This window comes from Vanacampus margaritifer, chromosome 8, assembly GCF_051991255.1.
Source record: "Vanacampus margaritifer isolate UIUO_Vmar chromosome 8, RoL_Vmar_1.0, whole genome shotgun sequence".
Taxonomy (NCBI): Eukaryota; Metazoa; Chordata; class Actinopteri; order Syngnathiformes; family Syngnathidae; genus Vanacampus; species Vanacampus margaritifer.
In genome coordinates, this window is record NC_135439.1 from 24,024,043 (window position 1) to 24,050,437 (window position 26,395).

General features: G+C 40.8%; 1 protein-coding gene across 2 annotated transcripts in view; it reads left to right on the top strand.

Annotated features, from left to right (window-relative positions):
* Positions 1 to 26,395, top strand: part of fhit (fragile histidine triad diadenosine triphosphatase) — a 224,896-nt gene that overhangs the window by 24,521 nt on the left and 173,980 nt on the right. For both annotated transcript variants that reach the window (XM_077573455.1, XM_077573456.1), the window contains one exon: positions 23,082 to 23,205. In XM_077573455.1, the coding sequence (XP_077429581.1) occupies positions 23,100 to 23,205 (106 nt within the window). In that variant the 5' untranslated portion in view covers positions 23,082 to 23,099. The remainder of the gene's footprint in view (positions 1 to 23,081; positions 23,206 to 26,395) is intronic.

The window sequence follows — 26,395 nt, forward strand, 5'->3', positions numbered from 1 at the left end:
ACTGTAATGGTGGGGATTAATGTAAAGCAAAATATTTTGGAACAATACAATTTAGCTGACTAGAAAAGGCTCCTCTCATATTGTTCAAGTTGGGATCATAAGCAGTGGTGTAGTGGTCCCTAGAGAAGTAGGTATACTCTAAATTTTACTTACTTTTTTTTCCTCGCTTCTAGAAAAACACCCTGTTTTAGAAACGGTGACGTGAGGGAAAAGCCATCATTTGTAATTACGCACAATAATAAAATAATCATGAACGAATTAGGACCAGTTTGTAATGTAAAATTTATTTATTGTGAGGTAAACATGAATAATATGTTATCTACTATAAAATTAAACTACATCATAAACTACATCATAAACTACATCATAAAAGTTAGTTAGTTTTTTGTTCCAGTTTCTGTCTTCTATTTGAAGTTAACTGAATTATTTGTTTTGAAAACCAACCTGTACCATGATCCCAAAGAAATACTTGTTATGTTGATAATTATTGCACAATTATTTATTTACCATTAAGACAATTACTTTGTTACTTTTTGTTTTGACTGATACATAGTGGGACTGTGGCCAAAGTTAAAACCACTTCCCAAATTAAAACCAGACACAAGATGGCAAAGCACTGTTTTGTTTTGTTTTGTTTGTCCAAAATGCTTTGCGCTGGTTGGGGGTCCTAGGCTGACAAAATATTTTGCAGGGGTTACATCACTGAAAAAAGGTTGAAAAGCACTGCCCTACATGATCCTGATCTAGCTAGTTTAGGGCTAAATTGCTAACTTTAGGATAACGCTACATTTCATAACATTAGCCTTGCCAAAACGCACAGTTTAACTATAATGTATTGGTGACAAAAACCTCCTCTGTACAGTGATATTGTCAGTAGTTTAAAAGTTAACAATGATTTATTTGGAAACAACTTTAAAACTTACCTGTGAATGATGTTTTCATTGTAAGTACAGTATGTTCGAATAGCCTGCATGCCGTCACTCACTGGAAAGACATTTATTTATTTCTGTCTCACTCACATTTACGATCATCGCGCAGGAGACGAATCCTAGAGGAATAGATTCCTCTTCATGACCTGCCCTACTCATTCTCTGATAGGCGCATCAGTTCTCATGCCTTTAATTAACCAACAAGACAGTGACTGCAGGCCAGCCAGTTACAGGCAGCGGAGGGTGGGTTATGGCCACTGATCTATATATTACTGGATAGCCGATAGCAGAGCCGATCCAGTAATATACACAGATCAATGGTCATGGCTGAATGGTGCTAAAAAACTGCGCATCCAGGAGGATTCAGAAGTGGGTATACGCCGTATACCCGCGTATACCCTGGACTACACCACTGATCACATACTGTTGCCACCAATGTCAACATAACAGCATCCCAAAATCATGTTCAATCGCTAATTTAATGTGTTACAAAAAACATTTTAAATCACAAATTAATTACACTGTCATTAATTAAAATTGCATTAGAGTAGCCAGTTACTAGTGTTAATGGCTAGCTGCTATCCTTGAGTGCATGGTAGGTTTGTGACAGCTGGCGGCCTACTTTTCAAAGTAGTTTAAAGGTGAAAAGGATTCTTCATACTATTTTATTGCTTTTGGATGAATGGATGGATGTTTTCATGCTATCGGTATCGCTAGGAGCTTAAAGGGACTGGCGACCGGCATGAGATACCCGTTTAGAGCAAGACCAGCGTACAGAGTCTCTCAATAGCTCCCGTATGCAGCCACAGTGACATAGCTAACGGCTGTGTATAATCAAAAATAATAAATTTGCAAACATCTGTTTTTACTTTGGAAAACAATGGATGAACCATAACATAACAACATAACATAGTACACTGTCAACCCCCGCTTTTTTTCATCACTATACGATTACAAAGTACGAAATGACCAGCGATCAATAGTAAATGAATCTGTTAATTAATTAATCGATTGAATAATGGATAGATTAATTGATTCAAAAAAATATTATATTCTATAAATAGTGTTATGACTGATAGAAGTTTGCTCCATATCATTTATTTGGTTGTTACTAACACAGCTATGATTAATTTTTCAAAAATCATTTCCAGTTTATTTGTACATACACCACCATTGTTTTTGTTGTTGTTTTTTACATTGTAACGTATTGTGCGTAGTGACGTAGAATGGCTCTCTGCCGAGCAATGCGAAATGGGTAAAAAGAAAGCGAGGTAAGCCTCGTAGCGTTCCTAAAGAAACAATATGTGATCGGGAGGGCTCTCGAGTGCACAGCGTGGGTGACTCGTCATCGAGACTCATCGTGACTGACAGATGCCAAAGACAGGTGATTGTACAAATAATCATTTCCACCTCCCATACCAGCCACAGTGTGACTGACCTGCCCAGAGATATTTGTGAAAATGTTATTGTGATTTTTATTTTCCACACTTTCTTTTTGCTGTGAAACAACTCCCACATAATACTTCCTTTACACCATTCAAATATCAACTTCAACAAAAATTCACGCCTCCAAGGGTATATATCGTCTGATTCCATATTACTTACAGTATTCGCACAATTTAACGTTGAATATCAACTTTTCCCCATTCGTTTTCAATGGGACTAACATTTAACTTTTTCTAAGTCCCACTTTCCACGCTAACTGGTCATCATGACCAGCTGTCTGATACTGCTCGGTCCCACAGTTGCTGAAGTGCATTGTCCAGTAACCAGGAGGTTACTGTACATTGCAAATATATCCATGGGTGTTATGCTAGTATTATAGTATTATACATGTATACCAACTGACTATCATATCAGGTAATTGATTATAATGTGACTGAAATGATTAGATCCCACCTTAGACGGACTGCAGTTCAAGTTTTTTTTATTCATTTGTCATTTAACTCCAATTAAAAAATTCAAATTTCCACAAAATTTATCTTTAAATTTACTTCATAAGCACCTACATTCATTCACCTTTTCAGCATTCCCACGCAATTTCTGCAGAAATAGAACTTTGTCTAGTCCATTTACAAAATAACCCCCCCCCCACCTCCCTTAATTTCTTTCTTTCCTTTTCCCATTTTTTTCTTTTTCCTTCTGCCATGTCTCTTCTATCTTCGAGTGGATCAGAACAGATAACAGTATTGATGCAAAATTTCATATTATTATAATAAATTCGGTCTATTTCAACTTTTCAATTTTCAACTTTTATTTATTTATTTTTTCTTTAACTCTTTCACTGCCACTGACGTTTAAAGACGTCAAGTAAAAACCTACGCTTCACTGCCAATGACGTCAAAAGACGTCATCCAATGATTTTTTATTTTTTTTTGAAACGGGTGCTGGGAAGGCTTGCGGAGCTCTCCTGAAAGTTTTAAGCAGGTTTTTTGAGCCTAATGACTATTTTTGGCCCCTAGAGGGCAGCGATGACTCTCTTTTGACAAGATCGGGTGGGCGTCAGTAGAGGCGGAGCTAGAGCGTTGAGCAGGAGATCAGAATGGAAAACAAAGGAAAAATGGCGGCCGGTCGCGAGGAGCTAACGCCAGAGCCGTTTTTTTCAAAGACCAAAAGCATCGCTAAAAAAGCACATTGTTGATGACATGATCATCATCGATGATGAAGATGAGGGTGGTGACTCCGTGGTTGGAAAGCATTGACGCGGCAGTAGAAGACGTTAGATGGAGCTAGATGGAGGAGGGAACGGGCAATGGCGAGCGTTTGCAAGCAGCTCTACACTTACAAGACGAAAGGCATCGACCAACGCTAAAATAGTACATTGATAACGACGGTGTTCATCCTCGATGATGATGAAGGTGAATCCGAGCTAGACGGCGAAATTGGAACCGCTGACGCGGCGGCTATGACGGTGTCGTAACGCGGAACGCAACCGAGCACGCACAGGCGGACGTTCGATCGGACGACGGAGAGTGCCCCGAATCCAATGCATATTCATCGGAGGAAGTGTGTACAGTCTGCTACTTGCTTTTTATTCCCCGGAAAAAAAGGCCGTCAAGAAAGTGTAACGTTTGCACGCAAAACGGACAAAGCGAAAGTGAAAGTAAAGTGTTGTGCGAGTCCTGGCGTCTCCTTGCACGCAGGCGAGCGTTACAAAAGGAAAACTGTATTTGAAACATCCACATAATTGTAAGTGGTACCACAGTTGCACACATTTGTAAATAGTTTGCGAAATTGTTTTGTCAAATTGTTACACTGTTGAATGGAAATAAACGTATTTTGCAATCAAAAAACACTTTTTCATTGTTGGTGAAAGCGTTTTACAGAAGTAAAGCACTATTTAGGTGTTTGTGGCATCATTCATGGACAAAAAGAAGTGTACAATTCACTAGAGTGCATGAAATAACATCGTTTCACAAAAAGCTCTTTTTCTCCGTTTTTTGTTTCAAAAGAGAGAATTTCGGTGAAAGTAACCATTTTCTATTGTTGATTACTGAAGAACGGAATAAGGTAGAAACAAACTTTTTTTTTCTGATGAAAGCCGAGAGTCCAATCTTTCATTTGGTAGTATGTGTGTTTCCATAGTCCAAACACAACATTTTCTGTGGACCTTGAAAGATCACTCAAAATGCTTAAATCGGCTGGCAGTGGGGACAACCCGTTTCTGAAAACGTCTGGCAGTGAAAGAGTTAAATTGCTTACATGCAGTGCATTATTTATTGATTCACTGTTGCAGTGATTTCCAAACATGGGACATCTGAAACCATCAGCTCTAAACATGCACTTCATGTTTCTCCCATTACTCCCTGACAGGAAGTGGCCCTGTTGGTCCCTCATCTTAGTTAATGGTGGTTGAGTGGCTCTCAGGCCTCTCATATAATGACCTGTAATGCATAAAAACTCACCCCTGGGTAATTTTCTGCCTCTCTTAATCCTAATGTACATTTCCGAGTCTCTTCCAAATGTGTCATTAAGTCCAAAGTGAAATAACAGAAAAAACATACTTTTGCAATGGTAGAAATTATGAAATTGTATCTAGCCTGCCATCCACAGTGAATCTTCCTTGTTAAGCAGGCTAAAACATAATCAATATGTAAAAACAAATGATTATCTGGGTGGTAAACTGGTTAAACTATAGAGAAAACTCAAAACGTGCTATTTGTTATTGATACCTAATGTAACACTATTATGAATGAGGCAACACAGACAGATTTTAGTTTCATGAACAAATGTCACAGTGGCAAAAAAAAGGTGGTGGACTTGCTGCCATTTTTAAATTACTAGTGCTACTCACATTGGTATGGAAGGTGAAAATGTTTGGTGGTGGTCGAAGGGGCCGTAGGCGCACACTGGCAGTCGTGCTTCCGTCAGCCTGCCCCAGGGCAGCTGTGGCTACTTAAATAGCTTAACGCCACCAGTGTGAATGTGTGAGTGCATGAATAATGTATCCATTCTATGTAAAGCGTCTTTGAATGACTACCAAATGAAAGATTGAACTCTCATCTTTCATCAGAAAAAAAAGTTTGTTTCTACCTTATTCCGTTTTTCAGTAATCAACAATAGAAAATGGTTAGTTTCACCCAAATGCTCTGTTTTGGACCAAAATACGGAGAAATCAAACTTTTTGTGAAACGATTTCATTTCATGCACTTTAGTGAATTTGTCACCTTTTTTTTCCATGAATGATGCCACAAACACCTAAACAGTGCTTTACTTCTGTAAAACACTACCACCAACAATGAAAAAGTGTTTTCTGATAGCAAAATACGTTTATTTACATTCAACAGTGTAACAATTTGACAAAACAATTTGGCAAACTATTTACAAATGTGTGAAACTGTGGTACTATTTACAATTGTGTGGATGTTTCAACTACAGTTTTTCTTTTTGTGTAACACTCCCCTGCGTGCAAGGGGACGCAGCAGGATTTGCACAACAGATTAGTTTCACTGCGATTGCCCCTTCGCGTGCAGACCCTACACTTTCTTGCCGGCCTTTTTTTCCGGGGAGTAGCAGGTATATACTGCAGTGTGTGTTTGGCCATGTTGCCATCAAGTCTACTCTCAGGATCATGATACGGTGACCTGGTGTTACGTCTGGCTTCCTCATGTCCTTCAGTTCCTATACCAGGTGGTAAGAGATGTTCTGATCCATCTTATCCACTCCATTCATGGTGGCATCGTAGTCCAGAACCAGTGTCTTCTCCGTGATCAGACTGTACCCACTCCTCCGATGAATATCTATTGGACTTGGGGTACTCTTCATCGTTCTATTGAACATCCGCCTGTGCAGAAGTGCTTGGTCGTGCACCGCGTTTCCCGGCGTTACCATCGCTAGCCGGTGAGGCTTTACGACGTGAACATAGCCGCCGTGTCAACGCTTCCAACTTCGGGGTCAACCTCAGAGTCACCATCATCATCATCGTCGTCATCAATGTGCTCTTTAGCATTGGTCGATGCTTTTCGTCTTTGAAAAAAATGCTCAAGCGTGAGCTGCTTGCAACCGGTCGCCATTTTCGCTTCCTCAGCCATTCTCCCCTCAACACTCTAGCTCCGCCTCACGTCTTCTACTGACGCCTACCCGATCTTGTCCAAAGAGAGTCATCGCTGCCATCTAGTGCCCAAAAATAGTCATTATACTAACTTGATTTGCTTGATACTTTCAGCACAGCTGGCCAAGGCTTTCCTCCACCTGTTTCCAAAAAAAAAAAAAAACACAGTTAACGTCTTTTAACGTTTTTGGCAGCCCTCATTCGGATTTTACTAAACGTTATTAAACATTTTTGGCAGTCAGAGTTATTACTATTTCAGTTTAAAGATATTTTCTTGGGAGCGTTAATTCATTTGAATATTTCAGACATTTGGTAAAAGGTGATACAAAGATCATCGTTGCAAACCATTTATAGAGCTCCCAGAAAAAAATCCCAAATTTATGAAAGAATTTGGAGAAATGCTGTCAGTAATCTACTGACTGTGACTCTCTGGTCATAACTGGAGACAAACACTCACACAACAATTTGGATAAAAATACCAAATAACTCTAACTATACTTGATACTTTTGGTCTCTCGCAACATGTAAATGGTCCAGTACACAATCAAGGTCACATTCTTGATCTTGTTATCTCTAAAGGTGTTGGTATTTCATCTGTTGAGGTTAAAGAGCTGGCTATTTCAAATCATTTCTATGTGTTCTTTGAAATACAAATAATCCCAGAAATTTAGACAACCACTGTACCTATTAAAATTTTTTTTTTTTTTTAAATGAGAACACAAGCAATATGTTTATGAAATTAATGGCTATGTCACCCACTGTCAATGCACACTGTTGATGGAATTCTGGATGAATTCACCAGGAAAATCTCAAATGTCCTGGATGCTGTTGGCCCTATTAAATCTAACCTAGCCAACACACCTGAGGATCGTTATCAGGCTTCATGCGGAGAGGGCTGATTAGCTGATCGTTTGACACACCTGTATTGGCTGTGGGAGACATGGAAAACAGGCTGGATAGGGGTACTCGAGGACCGCGGTTGAGAACCACTGTCCTAATCGGTGCTCATAAGAGGGAGCACTTAACCACTATCCTGGCCTTTCTTCATTGGCTGCCTGTGCAATTTCGAGTTCACGTTAAGATTATTTTATTTGTCTTCAAATCTCTCAATGGTCTTGCCCCTCCTTACCTCTCTGAGCTTCTCCACCCCTACGCACCTGAGGTACAGAGGACTAAGCGTTTTCAGTTGTCGGTGTCCCGACAAAACATTATACCCGTTGGAGTAGCATACCTCGCACTTCTGTGCATGCGCACATTGCGCAGAAGGAACAGGTTGGGTGTTAGGGTGCACACACACTAGGCCATTTTTTCCGTACCGTACTGAAGCCTGATTTGCCCCCCCACCGAACCATACTCAGGCGCGGATCGATTACGCTCACACTACAGGACTTTGGCAGCAACCGCGGTTGAGAACCACTGTCCTAACCGGTGCTCGTAGGAGGGAGCACTTAACCACTACCTTGGCCTTTCTTCACTGGCTGCCTGTACAATTTCGAGTTCACGTTAAGATTCTTTTATTTGTCTTCAAATCTCTCAATGGTCTTGCCCCACCTTACCTCTCTGAGCTTCTCCTCCCCTACGCACCTGAGGTACAGAGGACTAAGCGTTTTCAGTTGTCGGTATCCCGACAAAACATCATACCCGTTGGAGTAGCATACCTCGCACTTCTGTGCATGCGCACATTGCGCAGAAGGAACAGGTTGGGTGTTAGGGTGCACACACACTAGGGCCATTTTTTCCGTACCGTACTGAAGCCTGATTTGCCCCCCCACCGAACCATACTCAGCCGCGGATCGATTGCGCTCACACTCCAGGACTTTGGCAGCAAGCGTGCTTAGGCACGGTACAATGGCCCTAGTGTGAGTGCGCCCTAAGTATGGGTTTAGGGTGAGGCAACATATAGATATTACATAGAGGCAGGTATGCTGAACTAACAGAACACCCATCCCTCCCTTTGGAACGATCTTCCGCTAAATATTAGGCAATCTCCCTCCCTATCCACTTTTAAACCTGTCTTTAAACACATCTCTATTCTTTGGCTTTTGACTCAGCATGGGACTTGGCATTGTTTCAGTGTTTAATGGTGTTTGCCTTATTTTGTGTTAAGTTCATTCATTCATTTGTAGGCCGGGAGCCAGGTCCAGTCCTCAGAATGTTTTTTGTTATCTTTTTTTGCTTATCATTTCCTGTTATCTCGTACCGTGGGCCATCACAAGTTGATAGGGACCACCCTCAACTCGAGGCCGTTTGGTCACAGGGGCCAAAAAACACCCTTTTTTGGGAAAAGGCTTCTGGCGGAATTGTGTAATTGCAAATGATAAGGTACAGCAACTGCATTAATGGTCAGAAAATTCGAAAATTTTGCAGGGTGTATCCTGACACATGGGGGAACTAGCAGGAAAATAATAATGGACTTCCTGTATTTCAATTCTCAAATATCACACTCAACATACCCTAAAAGGCCCAAAAATGTCTCTCCGCCTGACAAACTACTATCAAAAGTGAACCATTTTAAACATTTAACTCTTTTACTGCCAAGGATGTTAAATGACGTTTAGTAAAACCCTACGGAGGGCCGCCAGGGACGTTAAAAGACGTTCTCCAATTTTTTTTGGGGGTGAAGGAAAGCCTTGGCCAGCTGTTGTGAAAGTTTCAAGCAGATCTAGTTAACCTAATCACTATTTTTGGCCCCTAGATGGCAGCGATGACTCTCTTTTGACAAGATTGGGTAGGCGTCAGTAGAAGACGTGAGGCGGAGCTAGAGGGGACAATGGCTGGGGATGGGAAGCGAAAATGGCGACCGGTTGCAAGCAGCTCATCGACCAATGCTAAAGAGCATAGTGATGACGACGATGACGATGATGATGGTGGCTCCGAGGTTGACGCCGAAGTTGGAAGCATTGACGCCGAAGTTGGAAACGTTGACGCGGCGGCTATGACCACGTCATAAAGCCTCACCGGCTCGCGATGCTACCATCGGAAAACACGGAGCACAACCGAGCACTTCTGCACAGGCGGACGTTCAATCGGACGATGAAGAGTACCCCGAGTCCAATGCATATTCATCAGAGGAGTGGGTACAGTCTGCTACTTGCTATTCCCCGGAAAAAAAGGCCGTCAAGAAAGTGTAACGTCTGCACGCGAAAGGGGCAATCGCAGTGAAACGAATCTGTTGTGCAAATCCTGCTCCGTCTCCTTGCACGCAGGGGAGTGTTACAAAAAAAAACTGTATTTGAAACATCCACATAATTGTAAATAGTACCACAGTTGCACACATTTGCAAATAGTTTGCGAAATTGTTTTGTCAAATTGTTACATTGTTGAATGGAAATAAACGTATTGTGCTATCAATAAACACTTTTTCATTGTTGGTGGTAGTGTTTTACAGAAGTAAAGCACTATTTCGGTGTTTGTGGCATCATTCATGGACAAAAAGAAGTGTACAATTCACTAGAGTGCATGAAATAACATTGTTTCACAAAAAACTTGTTTTCTCCGTTTTTTTTTTCAAAACAGAGCATTTCGGTGAAACTAACCATTTTCTATTGTTGATTACTGAAAAATGAAATAAGGTAGAAACAAACTTTTTTTCTGATGAAAGATGAGAGTTCAATCTTTCATTTGGTAGTATGTGTGTTTCCATAATCCAAACACAACATTTTTTGTGGACCTTGAAAGATCAGTCAAAATGCTTAAATCGGCTGGCACTGGCGGCATCCCTTTTCTGAAAACGTCTGGCAGTCAAAGAGTTAATTGTACATCTCATTGCCTAAAATGTATATTAAAAACTTCTCACATTTATAATCTTCAATTTAAGTCCAAGATTAGTTTATCTCCAGAAAAAAAAGAAAAAAGGAGTTTATCTATCTGGAGTATTAGAGAATCTATGACCAAAGTACTCCACTACATTGGAAAAAAAAAGAAAATTATTTGTGTGACTCACGGCTGGAACAGACACGCACGCCTTGGGGATGCGCAGGATGTTTGCAGTCCTTGCTTGATGCGCGCTTTGGGACGCGCGTTGTGGCTCAAAGGAAGAAGCCGTGTGGTCACCCTCAGCGACCATGTTTCTCGTGATGATCAGGAAAAGTTAATGGGGCCAGACGTGAGGTGGAGAGAGGGTGGAGGAGTTCCAGGAACGGAGGAACTTGAGCAGTTCATAGGATGAAGGAGAGGGGAAGAGAGTTCCAGGAAAAGAGAGTCCTTGAGCAGTTCATGGGGAAGAAAGTTCAGGAAAAGAGGGAGAAGTTCCTTTGTGCACTGGTTTTTAAAACTGTGTCAGAAGGGGGGCCGGGCCGTAGTCACGGGGGGCCGGGCCGTAATCACGCCCCTTCCGTGCGCATGAAGCAGACTTGGTCGATTGAGACCAAGTTTTTGGGAGAGTATTTGATCATTTGGGGATCAGAATTGACAAGCCAGATGCTTCATTTATCATTCTGAACACGTTTCAAACATTACCGCGATCATAAAGTTATTGAATCCGCTAAGCTTAATAATTAGCTAAATTTAGGTGGCTACAGAAATTACACACATCATTCGTTTGAGATAGACATACAGGTTGTGTACAAAGATAAACAACAGGAGTTATTTGATGTCAGTCAAGTACATAGAGTCCGTGTATGTCCCGAAATTATGTAGACTTCAGATTAATTAGGAGCAGCAGGATTCTTGAGGATAACCGATAGTGACCGCTGGAGGGCACTGTTGTACCATACAACTTCCAAGGAGCATTGTTTCCACACGAAAACACATGGCTAATTCCTGTAGATAGGCCAGACCACAAAAGATGGTCTGGGGACTGCTTATCAGACAAGATTTAAGGTCTGTCGGAGCTGTGATATGCGTTTTCTGGGAGTTATAAAACGAAGTCCAGTCCTTGCTAGAGAGAAACTCAAAGAGTCATTTTGAACTGAAAACACAGAGTTAAGACACGCACACACATTCCCCAGGGGGAAATGTTTAAAAAGGCACATAAAATGGAAACATTTATTAGTGACGGGCAATATTCGTTACATGTTTATTGTTGCAACTTGATACCCTGTTCCACCTGGGGGCATAATATTATTCACTTTTTATGTAATTCACTTCAGATAGTATAGTACTACATAAACCATGTTTCAAATATTGTTTAAGATTTTATTTAGATGTAGAAAAATATCTTAATCCCATTTGGAATGATAATTCTGGAATGTTTAGTCTTTTTCTGATTCAGGGTACAGTGGAGTATTTTGGTCATAGCTCCTCTAGTACTTCAGATAGAAAGCTCATCTTGCACTTAAATTGAAGATTATAAATGTGAAAAGTTTTTAATATACAGTACGTTTGAGGCAATGAGATGTACAATAAAGTGTTTGAGATGGTTCACTTTTGATAGTTTGTCAGGCGGAGAGACATTTTTTGGTCTTTTAGGGTATGTTAAGGGTGATATTTGAGAATTGAAATACAGGAATTCCATTTTTATTTTCCTGCTGGTTCACCCATGTGTCAGGATACACCATACACAATTTTAGAGTTTTCTGACCATTAATGCAGACGCATATTTGCAATTTGCAATTATACAATTTTGCCAGAAGTTTTTCTCAAATAAGGTGTTTTTTGGCCCCTGTGACCAAACGGCCCCGAGTTGAGGATAGTCCCTATCAACTTGTGATGGCCCAAGGCATGAGATAACAGGAAATAATAGTAAAAAAAAAAAAAAAAAAAAGGTAACAAAAAACATCCTGAGAAGTGGACATGGCTCCCGGCCTAATATTTATTTACAGGAATTTACACTTTAACAGAAAGCACTGGTAAACACAACCAGGATAAGTAATAAAAAAACGTGAGCACGAAGGCTGGAGGAAAAAGGCACAAACCGAAAAAAAATACTTACAAAAGAAAGGGATAAAGAAGTAACAGAAAACGCTTGCAAAAATATGCAAGGGAATTGATACGAAATGGAAAAAGGCAAATATACAACAATCAATGATAACAAAAAGCGCCATGGATATACTGACGTGAAAACCAAAACAGGAACAATATCAAGCTAAGAGTATGACTATGAGCGTGGCTATGAATGAAGAGGGTGCAGAGAATTCTTGTCACTAGTAGCAGTGAGCAAGGAATAAGCCAACAGTGGATTGCTGCGCCAGGAGTCCTTTTCAGGTCCACTAATTGCTGATTAGGAAATGCGCCAGAGATGCAGCGTTGAAGGGAACGCCCACTCACGCTACTGGGAGGAAAGGGAAATAAAACCGCACTGAGAGCAGGATCATGACAACGATTGAGTATACTTTAACAGGCTGGAAACTTGGTAGGGGTTAAATGGAACAGTCTTAAAATGGTTCAGGTCCTACTTGGAGGAAAGGAGTTACTTTAAAACAATTGGAAATTTTGACTCTGATTGAATGGTCATGGTGAGGGGTCCCTCAAGGGTCAGTCCTAGGACCTCTTTTGTGTTTATGTTACCTTTGGGCCAGATGCTTCAGAACACCAATGTTGGCTATCATGTCTATCTATGCAGATGGCACACAACTGTATTTATCAATGTCCTCAAATGACAGTGCTTCAATTAATGTATTGTGTCACTGTCTAGAGCAAATTAACAACTGGATGAACCAAAATTTCCTTCAGCTAAAACAAAACAAAACAAAACAGAGGTAATTGTTTTCACCAAGAAAGAAAAAGAGGATTACTGTTAGAAAAGACCTGAGTGAGTGTCACTGTCACTGTCTTTAGAAACAAAGATCAAGTTTCAAGTACTGATAGACTCAGAACTAACTTTCAGTAATCAAATCAAATCTATCACTAAAACAACTTTTATTAGCTGACATACCCAGACTGAAGGACTGCATGCTCTAAGCAGACCAAGAGAAGGTTATCCATGCTTTTATCTTAAGTAGACTTGATTATTGTAACGGTCTTCTGACTCTCTTAAAAGAACATCAGACAGTTGCAGGTCATTCAAAACGCTGCTGATTGGGTTCTAACCTAAGGAAAGAGATCTGAAGTTGTTGGTTAGCTTTTTGCGTGAACTATCAAAGCCTGATCGGATGAGAAATGGAGCATCTTCTAAGACAACCGGAGCATTCCTGTTATGATTGTTTTAACGCCCTGAGAATGAAATACCCTGGATGAATGAGAATATTTACAGGGATGGTTAAAAATATTAATAGTATTATGATAGCTGAAGTCTGTCCTCTGGAATGGTTTGCGTTCGACTTTAGAGGTTTCACAATAAGTGGTGCTCTTTTTTCACCCCTCCTAATTCTAGCTCCAAGTGCCAATTCAAGTTGTCTTTCAGTACCTTTTTGAAGTTCCCCATGGCAGCCTAAATGACCAAAGAGCTCTGTGAGGGGGCTGTAATCACCCCTCTGAAGTGGACTCATTCGACTCAGTTGTCATTTTGAGTTTGGCGAATCTGTCCTCGCATGAACTAACTATCCTTATGCAGCCTCTATAAAAAGCAACTGCATTTCACAACAATGTCTAAAACACTGAATTGTTAAGTGATTGTTACTCATATTTGAAGACGTTCATTTATAAAATTTCAGGTAAAACGTCACATTCCTGAGCAGTAAGTGCATAGTACATATATACATTCATGCACCATGAATTCCATTAAAAGTGTAGGGTTTGATCTTCATTTTTCCAAAACTTACATTTTGAGAGAGTGTAAGTATTTGTTAACTTGAGTATGGCTAAAACAAGATTCAAAATATATATTTGCAGGCTTGTTTCCTTGCATGCTCGGCAGTGACGGCTCCACTGCCCCGTCAGCTCCTTTCATGCTCAACCGGTAATACAGTGACAATTTACGTTACTTGCGCTGAATCCGGTCTCGCTACCCCATCAGATCTTTACATGCACAACCGGAAATAGAGAAATAGTGCCCGGTCATAGCCATATATATATGGTCATTAAAAAAAATAATGAATAAATGAAATAAAGAAAAAGAAAAACGCTCCGTTCAACGTCATTGCGACAGCAACCTGTCAGATGGGTCAATAATGTGTCTCAGTCTGAACAGGGCCAAATTGGATTTGGATACTTGCTAAAAACAGTCTAGACAGTCAGCCCTAAAAATCGGATTTGAGGAGAAATCAGATTTGCCTGCAGTCTGAATGCAGCCTAAGTCTGCGCCCAGGACCTGTCCCAATGCATGCCACAACCTGGGAGGAGTCGATCCACAGCAAGCAAGGCGAGCAGAGGAGAGAGAGATAGTGAGAGAGACAGAATCAACTATGGCATGGCACCAAGGGTGGAGGGAAGAAGGGATGGTAGTCCAGAGGAAGACAGAGGGAGGGACTAGTTAGGCAGGTGTTGCTGGTTGAAGTTGATTAGTTTAATTTTCACAAGTGGCCCTTGAGACAGAAAAAAAACTGGAAAACAATTGAACCAATTTCAACCTAAGACCACTTGTATGTACATCTTTTCTGTATTGTGAATATTTATGTAGTTAGTCATTTAGTTAGTATATGGGGATGTGTCTTTTGAACATAAATGTTATTACACTTTGTACACCCTGCAGTCTCTCTATTGTGGCCATTTATTTTTCGTCAATTCAAGGTGATGAGATGCGTTTTTCTAACTCCACGGTCCCCACCCTATTACATGCCAGCCATGAATTTGTTCCATTGCTTTTCAGATTGTGTCAGAAGCTCCCCTGGGCTGTAAGATTGCTAGGTTATCACTGGGAGGAGATTATTTCTGTCTGACATACTGCATGCCACAGTTATCCATGAGGGATGCTTGCTTGCCCATTTTCTTAGTGCCGTGGGAGAAAAGAGCGTGAATAGTCAGGACTGTGCCAAAAGGCAATAGGTGGAGGGAATAGATTGATCACTGTATATGACTGGTCAGAAGATATTTATTATTTATTTATTTTTAAACACATTATTTTACACGATACACTGAGGGGGAATTGTGATATCCATTGTGTCTGGTCTACTAGGCAAGCATTGTCGCTCTGTGTAGTGAGACAAATGCTGATTAGGGAAAGTCGAGGGGGTTTGACTTGTCCGCTGAAATGACAATTGTGGTCTCTATCATAGGTGGCAAATCCAGGTTCAGAAAGTAAAAACCTTGCCACAGTTTGGCTTTAGCCCCTAATGCTAGCTAGCAGGTAAACGAGCACCATGGGAGCTAGCTAGGGAGCTAGCTAACTAGCACCCGAGGCTAAAGCCAAAATGTGGCAGCATTATAACTTTCTGGATGTGGATTTGCCACCTCTGATAGAGATCACAATTGTCATTTCAGTGGACAAGTCAATCTCCCTCGTCTTTCCCTAATCAGCATTTGTCTCATTACACAGAGCGACGATGGTTGCCTAGTAGCCCAGACACAATGAATATCAAAGATATTTGAATTGGCACTTGGAGCTAGAATTCTGGACCTGGACCTCTATCATTCAAAACTGAATATCCTCTGCATTGGCAGTATGTTTTGAATCATTATCCTGCTGAAATGTCCACCCTTGTTTCATTTTCATCATTCTCGTAGATGACAGCAGCTTTTTGTCAAGAATCTCTTGGTGCATTTTCCATTCATCCTTCCTTCATTAATGAGAAGTTTACCAAGTCCCATTTGCTGAAAAGCAGCCCCACACTATCACATTCCCACCACCGAACTTCACTACTGGGATGGTGTTTTTTGAGTGATATGCAGTGCTATATTTCTCCTCCAAACATTGCATTATGGCATCCAAACAGTTAAATTTTGCATTCATCAGACCAGACGATAGATATTCTCCCAGTATTTAACTGGCTTGTCCAAATGTTCAGCAAACTTTAAACAAGCTTTAAAAAAAATTGTTTTTCAAGAATGGGGTCTTGCGTGGTGAGCGTGCATACAGGCCATGGCGGCGGAGTGCAATGCTCCCCTTTTTCCTTGTGACAACAGTACCTGCTAATTAGTTTGCCGTGGTCCTGAGACAGCGCTTTGCTATTACCCATCATGAGATGTGTCTTGACTGACACCTTGGCAATGAGACCTTTTTGTAGGCCATCATTTAGAATTGAATTAAATGATATTTGTTTGCACTGAAAAGGGACTGGATTGTTGTTTGATTATTGATCACTTTTAGGTGTTGTTTTGGCTTTCCATACCTTTATGCACCTCCCTTTCTTCACGTGTTCAATACTTTTTTCCTGTTTCATTTCACATTATAACACACAAATAAATTTTTGATCTTAGTTCTGATTTCTTTGCATGCATGGATGAATTGGGTTGTTCCCAACATCTGGTGAAAATTTCATATCAGTATTACCTTTGGAAATGTATTTACTCATTTTTATTTACTTATTTCATATATATATATATATATATATATATATATATATATATATATATATATATATATATATATATATATATATATATATAAGATACATGAATAAATAAATAAATATTGAAATAATTAATGACACATTTAAGTTTGTATTTAAATATGAATGTTTGCATTTCATTTTGGGACGCTTGGTGTGCCAAACTTGGTATCCAGATGACATGTATTTTGGTTTGGCCATGCTAAAAGTCAGTTTTGCTGTCTTTGAACATTCATTGCCCTCTCTTACAGAGGCAGTTTGGGAATTCATTGGCAGCCTTGGTTCATTTTTAGCAGTTCTCAGATACCATGAACGTGTGACTCTTAAGTTTCTTAGATGAGATTTATGTGACCTTGGAGAGCATTTGCTGTGTTAATGAACATCATCAGTATTCATCTATGGCGGGACTTAACTAGATTGATCTATAGTGGGTTCCCTTGGTTTTTCTGCTAAGATCAGTGTATTTCACAAGGGCCTTCCAAGGCTACTGGATGGCCTGATGGACTTTGAAGTTAGGCTTTATTTTACAGAGAACCCAGCTCTGCTAAATCTTCCCACATGTACATCACAAACCCCCTTATTCTCCTGAGTACCAATGTGCATCCCACCAGGGAGCCCTGGGAGCTGCTGTTAGTTCGAGACTGACAACTGTACTTTTTTTTCTTTTCAACCTTTATTTATTCAAGAAAGGCGAGTTTGGAGAAAGCTCTCTTTTCCGATGACGGCCTGATTACAAACAAATCATTTTTTTTTATTGTAATCTAGCATCTTTGACTTAAAAAAAATAACAGCTTCCATTTGTAACTTTTAAATGTAATTACTGCACTTCAGCAAATAGTTTTTTTTGTCAACAGCAGATAAGAGCAGGTGTCTATTGTTGTTCTTTTGTAATAAATTGTAGTGGGGATGTTTTAGCCAAACAGCAGATGGGGGTGGGTGTCTCTTGGTGTTCTTTAATATTAAACAATATTACTGTTATATTACAATTTATGTCAAAAACAATGTTAGTTTAAAATTTAATAAAATTGACTTATGGAGAAATGCATTGAGCAAATAACTTGTGTAGCTCCTGGAACATAAACCTGGACACATACAACAATGCAGAGCGAACACATTATTTCTGTAATATGAAACATGGGAAAAATGCAAGCCCCACATCATGCATGGTAAGATCAACTTTAATACTGCGCAGGCTACTCTACATAATTTCAATTTAGAGCCTCTGTTAATATGCTTCCATGCCGCCTTTTAACACACACCCAGGCTAAGGGAGGACCAAGCTCATATTAAATCCTATGGATTAAGCAGGAAGAGTCACTTCAATTTATTTGTGAATCAAGGCAGGTGAGTGAATACCTTTTGGCAACTTAGGGTGCCCCTTTATGTACCTCTGAACTATCACACTACAATTTGTGTTTTGTATCCTCACGGTGTGTGCTGAAGTCCATTTGTGATACTAAATGAAATACTTTTTTTCTCTCAGTCTCTAGTTACCTTGTATGTGCTTCATGTCGATCAGTGTGTCTATTCTGTCTGTAAGGCTCTGTCCACTATAATCAAATTTCGTAGGCTAATGCTAGTTTCCCGAATGATGGTGTGCTGACAACATGAATTGTGATTCACTTAGAAAACCAAATTAGAGCTCTAAAACATCCCCAACATGAGAAGGTATGGCTCCCCAGATCAGATTTGCTTGCAAGCGTTCCTGGTGATAATGGGCTTAATGCAGGATAGAAGTACCTTTTTATTGCTTGCTGTTATGCTATCTGTCACGTACTGTATAATCATGAGGATATTACATTTTTCTCTTCAATACTTCACTTTGCTTAGTCAATTTGATCTTGATTAAAGAGGAAGTCAACCCAAAATTTGTCTTTACAATAATATGTTGTATGTGCCGCAACTATAGTCTAAACACGGCACTCAGGTAACGACCAATCACAGTTGAGCTTCAGAAAACAGGTGAACCATGATTGATCAATATCTGAGCCCTGTGATGTCATTTTTAGTCGACAGCAAGTGACAAAATGGCCGCCCCCTGAGGTGGAATAAAATGGGTGTGTTTTTCTGCTTAGCTCACATTCCACAAACACTCGGGAAACCATTTTTAGACTAGTTCTTTTAGACGAAATCTGGGGCCTGCGGGTGGTTGTTGCAGACTCCCATGCTTATCTCCCTCTGCTTTGCATACTAGCTTTTACTAGCTTCTCCCGCTAGCCACTCTTGTTAGCCGCTCCAGCTAGTTCTTATTAGCAGCTCTCGTAAGCTGCTCCAGCAAAAAAAAAAAAAACTTTATGTATTTATTTATTTAACCTTTTTAGAAATAAAGGGGAGAGAGGAAAGGAGGAAAAAAAAACAAAACAAAAAAAGGCTAGAAGGTCACAGATACAATATGCTCCAGCAAATTTTTGTTAGGCACTCTTGCACACCACTCCCGCTAGCTTCTGCTCGCCGGGCTACTCACTCATTCACTCACTCAAAATAATAAGTAGTAGTAATTGGTGGTAGCTGGTGGTGCAACGGATCATCATCATTGCACATACACTCAAAAGCAACATGATCAGTCCACATTCACTACAATAGCTTCAGAGGAAGTTGAAAACTCTTGTGGATCACGAAAGTGGTATGTATGGGAGCATTTTGGTAATTTTGGGTGAAATTAGTCGTCAAATTAATGGGAAAGGATATTTTTTTTCTGCCTCTTCTCCCGACACCGGCATTTCAGGAAGCCACCTACGCTAAGGCTAGATCCTAAATAAAGCGTTCCAAATAATACATTGACACCAATGCAAAATTGCAAATACCATTACTGTGGTAACTTTGAAGTCAGCCTGCGTGGCGGTGTGACTGCTAGCTTGACTACCCTTTTTCGACATTTCGGCTTACATTACCGAAGTTTGTTTTGAAATTACATATTTTCTACCAGTATCATAATGCCATCCCGAAAGCCTATTTAATCGCTAATTTAGGACGCTAAGAAACCGCTAGTTGGTTATGCTGCCATTGTTTGGTACGTAAATCTCCAATGTTAGTGGCTAGCAGCTAGCTGTTAGCATGAGCAACAATGTGCAAAATGCAAAAAAGTGCAGTAACGAGTGAGAGCTGTTACCTGGCTTCCTTTCTTTCCTTCTTTTTCAATATTCTGGACCAACTGGCTACTTTGTAATTCACTCTCCATGTATAAAGGAAGGGAATGTGCCTTATATTGCACTTTGAGGTCTTTTCACTATAAAAAAAAAAAGATAAATAGAATTTTGTCTTCATTTATTTTGTAAAACACTTTGCCCATTAAAAAACGAAAAACATTCAACTCAAAATGTCAAACAGCCGTTTGGATTTTAGGAACACAACCTTAAGCCATTTATACCTTGTTATTTTACACATGGACCATGCATAAAATAACAATGTGTCTGCCTCATATTCCGCTAAAAGTTGTGTTCCTAAATCGGTAATCCTTAACGGTCATATTAGACATTTTGAGTAATAAAAAAAAATTCTAATGGGCAAAAGCGTTTTACAAAATAAGTGCTATTTATTCTTTCTTTTTTTTTTGGGCTGATCCGAAAAACGATCCAATCCAATGGGTCACTCGCCTTCGCTGCTGCAGCAGCCCCTGGCCCCTTTCGCCTCCGCCTCCGCCGCTGCCACAGCCTCGAGTTTCTTCATTTCCGCTACTGCCGCAGCCTTAAGTTTCTTTCGTCGTCCAAAAAAATTATCAAATCCGTAACTCAATCCGTGATTCTGTCACGTTTCGGTTTTGTATGGGTTGGGGTTTTGTTTATTTTGGTCTGTTTGTTGTGTCTTTCTGTGATTGGTGTTTGTCTTGTGTTTCTGAGTGCTTCCCCTGTCTCGTTATGTCTGATTACGTCCACCTTTGTGTCTGTTCCGTACCCAGTGTGTTTGACTAATGTCGAAGTCCTGTGTGGGAGTCTGTGTTTCCCGTCATGTCAAGCTAAGCCTCGTCACAGTTAAGTCATCTTTGTTTCAGTCTAGTTGTCTAGAATGCAAAGTTCTCCACGTCCAGCCAAACTTCCTAAGTTCTGCCAAGTCAACCCTGGTCAAGCCAGTCCAGTTAGGGCTACCAGTCTCCTCTCACTCAGTCCAGTCCTCGTCCTTTCAACCATCCCCACTTGTTCCAGTAAAGTTTCTCCTTTAGTTCCCAATTCCTGTTTCTCTCGCTCAGTCCAGTACTCGTCCTTTCAACCATCCCCACTTGTTCCAATAAAGTTACTCCTTTTGTTCACAATTCCTGTCTCCCTGATGTGTCTCCTCGCCTCTGGGTCCATCGTCTCCTACGCATACCATTTCATGACAGAATGATCCCACCAACCAAAGACCCAGCTGGAGGCATATGGACCGTCCCGGCTCCTCGGCAGCTTAAAGTCCCCTTCCCGCATCCTCGGCAGCTCCAAGTCCCCGTCCTGGATCCTCTGCAACTCCTGGCCACTTCGCCTGTGCCGCTGCAGCCCCTGGCTCCCTCGCCTCTGCCGCCGCTGCAGACCCAAGTTTTTTTTGTCTCTGCCGTTGCTGCAGCTTCAAGTCTCTTCGTCTCTGCCGCTGCAGCAGCCTCAAGTCTCTCCGTCTCCGCTGCTGCAGCAGCCTCAAGTTTCTTCGTCTCGACCGCTGCCGCAGTCTCAAGTTTTTTCGTCTCGGCTGCAGCCCTCGGCCTCTTCGTCTCTGCCGCAGCCCCCGGCCTCTTTGTCTCTCTGCCGTCTCAAAGCCAGGATTCAAACCCAGGCGGTGCGAGCACAGCGACTGCCCTCTGATCCCCCTCAGGCAGCGTGAGCACAGTGGACGCCCTTGGATCCCTCTCAGGCGGCGCGAGCACTGTGGCCTTCCATGAATCCCCTTGCGGCGGCGCGAGCACTGCGGCCGCCCTCAGTCCCAGCGCCAGTGACCACCCCCTGATCCGGCTCTGTTGGCGCTTTGTCAGGCCGTCTTCAGCCTGTTAATGACTTCCGACACTGGCTCTATCTAAGGGCAGTGTTCACGCCTATGTACCCGTTCACGCCCACCCCGTTTTGGCTAGTTTTTGTTTAGGGACGTCTGGGAGCCGTCCCTTGGTGGGGAGGTACTTTCACGTTTCAGTTTTGTATGGGTTAGGGTTTTGTCTATTTTGGTCTGTTTGTTGTGTCTTTCTGTGATTGGTGTTTGTCTTGTGTTTCCCCTGTCTCGTTATGTCTGATTACGTCCACCTGTGTGCCTGTTCCCTTCCCAGTGTGTTTGACCAATCGTTGCCCTCTTCCTATTGTGTTCCCCAGGTGTGTGTCATTAAAGTTGTTGTATTTAGTCTGTTGTGTTTGTCCAGTCGTTGTGGGATCATTGTCTACGTCAGGTGTCGAAGTCCTGTGTCGTTGTCGAAGTCCTGTGTGGGAGTCTGTGTTTCCCGTCGCGTCAAGCTAAGCCTCGTCAAAGTTAAGTCGTCTTTGTTTCAGTCTTGTTGTCTACGTCGCGGTCTATTCGTCCTCTTCATAGTCTAGTAGTCCTCGTCACAGTTAAGTTCTCCACGTTCCGGCTAAGTTCTCCACGTTCCGGCTAAGTTCTCCACGTCCAGCCAAGCTTCCCAAGTTCTGCCAAGTCAGCCCGGGTCAAGCCTGTCCAGTCATGGCTACCAGTCTCCTCTCGCTCAGTCCCGTCATAGAAACCAGCCTCCTCTCGTTCAGTCCCGTCATGGCAATCAGCCTGCTCTTGCTCAGTCCCGGCATGGCGACCGGCCTGCTCTCGCCCAGTCCCGTCACTGCGACCGGGCTGCTCTCGCCCAGTCCCATCACGGCGACCAGCCTCCTCTCACCCAGTCCCGTCACGGCGACCCGTCTACCCCCGTCTCCTCCAGTCCCGTCACGGCGACCCGTCTGCCCCCGTCTCCTCCAGTCACGTCTTCCCCAGTCCTCTCATCCCTCCCCACTTGTTCCAATAAAGTTTCTCCTTTTGTTCACAATTCCTGTCTCCCTGATGTGTCTCCTCGTCTTTGGGTCCACCCTCTCCTACGCGCCCCATTTAATGACAGATTCGATTCAAACCGTGACTTTTGTGATCTGTTGCACCACTAGTAAAGTATGCAAGGTATGGTCTCACTGAGCCACTATAGTGCATCTGCTTCAAAATCATTGCATTCTATTATTCAGCCACTAGATAGCATTACATAACACACACTGTCCCTTTAAAAAAAAAAAGTCAACCTCTACTAAATGTTTTTTTTTTCCACTGATGGCCACCAGCTTTACATGGTGGCGGGCAGCAGTATTAATTTATTCATTATGATATTACTAACCACCCGCTGTCTCTGCATCTGTTCAGGCATTCACTGAGTTTGACATGTCGACCCTGCGTTTTGGACAACACCTTATAAAGGCCTCTGCTGTGTTCCTGCAGACAGAATTGTCCTTTGCTCTCGTCAACAGGAAGCCTGTGGTGCCTGGACGTATCCTTGAACCATAAGGTGAGAGGTAGGCTTGCAACAAAAGATTAAATGTAAAAACAAACTCACAGGTTATGAAGGGTGAAATTCTGATTTCAAGCATTGATCAGCATATAGCTACTGTATATAAGTTGGCACGTACACACACAATTTGCCTCTGCACACTTCCAGCTGAAAACTGTAAAGTAGGCATATTTAGAAATACATATAGATAAACACTTTCAAACCAATTATGTATGAGACACACACACAGTAATATTGGCTATTTTGTTAATACGTGATAAAATTTACTGTCACGCAAAAGTCATAAACGGCACACGCCAACACACAGTGTGTATATATATACTCAACAAAAATATAAACGTAACACTTTGCCGGAAATGAATTAGTCATTTTAGACACACTTATGGAATTTTGGCTTAATTATTTAAAAACTAGAATATTATAAAATGTTCAAAATTCAAATGGTAGGATGTCAAAAACATGAAATAAATGCTGATCATTTTTATTACAACAGTATTTTGAGAATATGACCTTGCCGGTTAATTTTTTTACTGGGTCATTTTTGTCTCCTTGTTCGTCACTATAAGACTCACATAAGGCTGATGTCATCTACTTGTCGGAATTTAAGCTTGTACATGCGCAAAAGCAACTATTTCTGGACCGGACTGGGTTCGGCGCTAAATCTTCATTGTTGTAGTGCTGCAGTAATACTCAAGGCATTGCTCTTTCTCTCAGTTAAGTTCTCAATCACTCCCTCCCACTGTCTCTGTCTCTCTGTTCGTCTCCCTCTCTCTCTGTCTCTTCCTAAATGTTTCTCTCTTACACACACACACACACACACACACACACACACACACACACACACACACATGCGCACACACACATTTTGTCAGGTCAATTTGGTTATTTGACACTTCTGGTTTCATAATTAATTTTGGAGAGCTGTGGGTGAATGATCTGGACACATAGTGACCCCTTTCTAAGAGTAACCTTAATTGGTTAAGATTATTCTAGTTCTAGTGATAAAATAAATCATTGCAAATGCATGAAATGTACCTACATCCCTAAGGGTTGAAGAATGTTCCAATTTTAGGCCCACTGCTTTGCTGGTGATGCTAATCTAAGCCGTAAGCACATTTTAGCATAGAACATACAGTGAAATGTTGGTTCACAAACTAAATATGTTCCGAGACGCCGCATGTAAACTGAAACATAAGAGCAGAAAGAATGTTTCTCATTGAAACGAACGAATAGAGAGAAAGACAAAAGGACGGACGGGAGAGAGACTTGGAGAAAGTTCAGAAAATTACAGATGCAGGGAAGAAAGAGAAAATTTGGAACAAATGGTGATCCCCAAAAATTTAAATGTAACTGACAGTGTTATCTTTGTTTATACTTGCCACAAAGTTCCCATTTGGAGCGTATATTAAAATTGGTTATGGCTCAATGACAAATAAAGCTTCTAAAAAGGTATTTTTAAAAATGTATTTTCATTATTACATATTATTGAATCCAGAACAATATTTTTGAACAAGTCTCATTCATTTAATATTTGTTTTGAGTTATTTTTTTAACAGTATTTTTAACTTCACAACTGAAAAATGTCAGTATTTATGAAAATATACATTATTTTAAGATTAATTCTGAGGCAACTACGTATTTGTTACGGCAGTGTTTCCCAACCTTTTTTGAGCCAAGACACATATTTCACGTAGGAAAAATCTCACGGCACATCACTTAGTAAAATGATACTAATTATATTATTTGTACCTTCTGTCATCTACAGTAGTGGAAGAACATGTGATTGTCTTGCCTCTTACTATATGTGGTTGGAAAGTAATAGATGACAAGACAGATAATCTCTTAATGACAATTCAACATACACAATGTTATTTAACAGAGTAATACGTAATCCTGCTTTCTGATGCTAATGCTGTGATACAAATCCAGAAATTCATTACAGTCTAATAAAAAATAACATGTATAATACATTTTCTTCAGGTACTGTATATGCGTTTCTGTTTTTCAAGAGGTGTTTGCACACATTTACTGTTCTAGCCCCATTAAATGTATGATTAGTATGTCCATCTTTGGTTGGTAGAGGCTGGGTAAGTGGCTGCAATTAGCACATGCAGAATTATGACCCTCATTATTCTGTGATTTTCTGGCACATTAGCAAATGCTCTGGCATGAATTGCAAGAACAAAGACTTTTCTCAAAAGAGCATGTTCAAGTGTCAGTGATAATAATGCAAATGTCATAAGAGCTGTCATTTGAATATTCTACATTGTCCCTTCTAGATTTTTTTTTATATTCCTGAAAACTGAAAATAATGACTGATACATGGCACCTGGTCTTAAGACTCATTTGCTCCCAAAAATGTATACAAAATTTATATTTTAAATATTGTCATGTTTTTTTTTTATGCTAAAGCATACAAAAGGCTTTGATGCAGCCTCTGACCTGAAGAGGTTGCTTAAAGCACTGGTAGTTATTACAAAAAACGGCCAGCAGGTGGAAGCAGAGTATAAGCGATCAACCAGGGCCATATTGCAACAAGCTTTTTTTTGCCAGTGTTTTCAACAGATTTGTGAATAATGATGAAACTTAGCTATATTCTAATGCTAATTGCTGCTAAACGGAAACAGATACAAATATACTTTGTTTCCTGATGAAAGAAGACTCTAATCTTTCTTTTGGTAGGTTCCATGTTTTTATAACAATAGAACACAATATTCTGTGGGCCTTGCAAAAGCAGTCAAAATCCAGTAAAATAACCAGGAGCGAAGGGGGTTGCTTCAGTGAAAATGGCTAGTGAATGAGTTAATACTATCCAAAACATTGCAAGTTTCATTCTAATGTTTTCAAACTGATTATCACGTCTACACGTACTCATACATTTTGGTGACAATCAGTCGCCTTTTTCGGATATAAAGTGTCGTCATGGTTTGTGTCTACTAGGCAAGGAGGGAAGCCAACGATGTGAGTAGAATAAAAAATAATGCGAGTTTTGTTCTAATATTTTGGGGACAATCCTTGCAAAATCAGTCAAAATCCAGTAAAACAGCTGGGAGCAAAGGGGGTTGCTTCAGTAAAAAGGCTGAGAGTGAATGAGCTAAAGGGGAAGTTAAAAAAATAAACATCTTGAAAATAAAATGTTCTATGCAGCCCCACTAGTCTAAATACAGTA